Raw genomic sequence first — 2,664 nt, forward strand, 5'->3', positions numbered from 1 at the left:
ACTCGCAACCGAGACTCGGAGTCCTTCCTGCAGCGGCTCCTTTGGCTGCGGGGCCGCGGGTGCCTCCGCCATGTGAATCTGGGACTCTTCTCGCTCCTTTACGAAGCGCCCTTTGACGCCCACGCCAGCCTCTACCAGGCCCGCTGCCGCTACCTGCAGCCCCGCTGGGTCGATTTCCCCGGCCGAATCCTGGATGTGGGATTCGTGGGCCGCTGGTGGGTCCTGGGGGCCCGGATGCGCGACTGCGACATCAACCACGACGAGTTCCTCCACCTGCCCCCGCATTTGCGTGTCATTGGGCTGCACCAACTGCACTCCGAGGCCAACGAGCGGCTCTTCGATGAGAAGTACAAGGCCGTGGTGCTCACCGACGATCAGGTGGACCAGGCGCTGTGGGAGGAGCAGGTGTTGCAGAAGGAGAAAAAGGACAAGCTCACCCTGAGCCAGGCCGAGTCCCTGGTGCGGTCGGAGGTCGCCGGATGAAAGCCAGGCGAGGGCCCAGGCCTGACCGGGTTCTGAGCCCTGGCAGGCTGTGTGCTCGGGAGGGTACAACTGGTGAGAGTGGGACTGAGATATTACATGCAGTGATCCCTCACTGGGTTGTCACAAGTATGAGGAGCCTTTCTCCCTTTTTGTTCCTTGTTAGTTAAATTCAGAGCCTTCTTGGTTCAGGAGTTGGGGGGAGCAGAGCGACTTAACCATGTACTGTTTACCACTGTCAGAGCTAGTGATGAACCCTTATGTTTGCCGTTTTCAGCTGGAAACACAGTGTAGCTCAGTGATGTAAAGCACTGGCCTAGCAGGCGAGTTGCTGTTTTCCATCCCTAGCCTGGTAAAAAGAAAATACAGTAGTCTCTCTTAAGGCCCACACAGTCACCCTGGTAGGGAGATACAGCGTTGGTTGGACTCCCACGCCACTCCCTAAAACCATTCAGTTTTGTTTTGTGTGTGTGTGTGTGTGTGTGTGTGTGTGTGAGTGAGGTTATTGTCCTGGGGATAGAACCCAAGATCTGCACTGAGCTACATCCCTAGCCCTTCTTTAAATTTTGTTTTATTTTGAGACAGGGTCTCATTAAATCGCTGCTGTGTTGTTGGCCTCCAATTGGTGGGCTCAAGTGATCCTCCATCCTCAGACTTTGGAGTAGCTGGGACTGCAGGCACATGCCCACCATACCCAGCTTCAGTTGGGCTGGGGTTTTTTTGGTTGTTTTTTTCTTTTTTTTTCGGTATTGGGGATTAAACCCAGGGCCTTCTCACTGAACTACATCCCTATCCCTTTTTAAAACTTTGTTTTGAGATAGGGTTTCCCTAAATTGCCCAGGCTAGATTCGAATTTTTGCAAACCTGCCTCAGCCTCCCAGAGCCTTGGGATTACAAATTTGCACCACTGTGCCTGGCTTTCTAAGATCCATGCTTGTGCTTTATGGGTGTTTTTGTTCATTGTTGTTCAGTTTGGTGCTGGTGATCAAATGGGCTGTATCACTTAGTTATACACCCCAGCCCTCCTACTCCTTTTTTATAAATAATGTTTCTGTTTTGGTATTTTAAAAAACTTTATTTTGGAGTAACTTTAGTCTCACATGAAGCTGGTAAAATAAGGAGACATCTTGTGTACCTTTCATCCAGCTACCCTAGAATGTAGCTAATATTAAGCCAAGGAACTGACATCAGTGTGACTGGTGAGAGGCAAGTGACAAAAAGCATCTGACTTTACTGTGTGTATATTGACAGTTTTGGAAGTGGTTTAGAAGCCCATAAAGCATGTCCTGATTTCAAAATTTATATGGACTCAGAATTCTGTGCAGAGGGATAAGTCAGGGTACATAGCTGGTATTTACCTAGGTTATGGTTATTACACCTGTGAAGCTAAAATAATTGGGGAATGAGACCACCTCTACCTTCTGGGTGGCCTATGGGTCGATAATAAAACCAGGAGATGAAACAGTTATCTCTTTTTTTTGGATGTGTGTGTGTGTATCAGGGTTCGAACTCAGGCCTTTGCGCTTGCAAGGCAGGTGGCAGAACCGCTGAGCCAAATCCCCGGACTGGAACCAGTTATCTTTGTTGTGACATGTTTTGAGGGGTTTTTGTTCTGCTTTAGTTGTGCTGCTAGGCACCAGCCAAGGGGCCTTGTACATGCTGAACGCTCTGAGTTACATGCACTGCCCACTGCCTGTGTAATGTTTGTGTTTATTTGCTAACTTAGTTTTTTGGCACTTGAATTTTTTATTCATAACGTGTGTTCTTGGAACACATGATAGTTTTAAATATTTTGAGGCAAGAGAGGTCTCTTGTAAGTCTGCATCTCCATTCTGCAGAGGAAAAACAGGTTCAGAAAGTTTACTTTTTTCAGGATTGTGGTAGATCCACTATAACTGCTAGCCCTGTGACTTAGTCCTTAGAATTGCGATGCAGGCTGTCCATGGTGGCACACACCTGTAATCCCACCATTCGGGAGGCTGAGGCAAGTGGCTTGCAAGTTTGAGACCAGCCTGGGCAATTTAGCGAGACCCTAAAAAGATTTTTTAAAACAGTGGGGGGTATAGCTCAGAGGCACAGCGCTTGCCTGGCATGCATGAGCCTTGTATTTCTCCCTGAGGTGGGGAAGGCTCAGAGAATGGTAGAACACCAGACAGAAGCACTCACATCTCTCAGGATCTAAAA

The 2,664-nt window shown here is 48.6% G+C and overlaps 1 protein-coding gene across 1 annotated transcript in view; it reads left to right on the forward strand.

The window, feature by feature from the left end:
• Positions 1-994, forward strand: part of Timm29 (translocase of inner mitochondrial membrane 29) — a 1,339-nt gene extending 345 nt beyond the window's left edge. Inside the window, exon 3 of the mRNA XM_010635045.2 lies at positions 3-994. Coding sequence (XP_010633347.1) covers positions 3-483 — 481 coding nt within the window. The 3' untranslated portion in view covers positions 484-994. The remainder of the gene's footprint in view (positions 1-2) is intronic.
• The last annotated feature ends 1,670 nt before the right edge of the window (positions 995-2,664 follow it).

The sequence above is a fragment of the Fukomys damarensis genome, unplaced genomic scaffold, assembly GCF_012274545.1.
Source record: "Fukomys damarensis isolate Sample0158 unplaced genomic scaffold, DMR_v1.0_HiC HiC_scaffold_37, whole genome shotgun sequence".
NCBI classification, from domain to species: domain Eukaryota; kingdom Metazoa; phylum Chordata; class Mammalia; order Rodentia; family Bathyergidae; genus Fukomys; species Fukomys damarensis.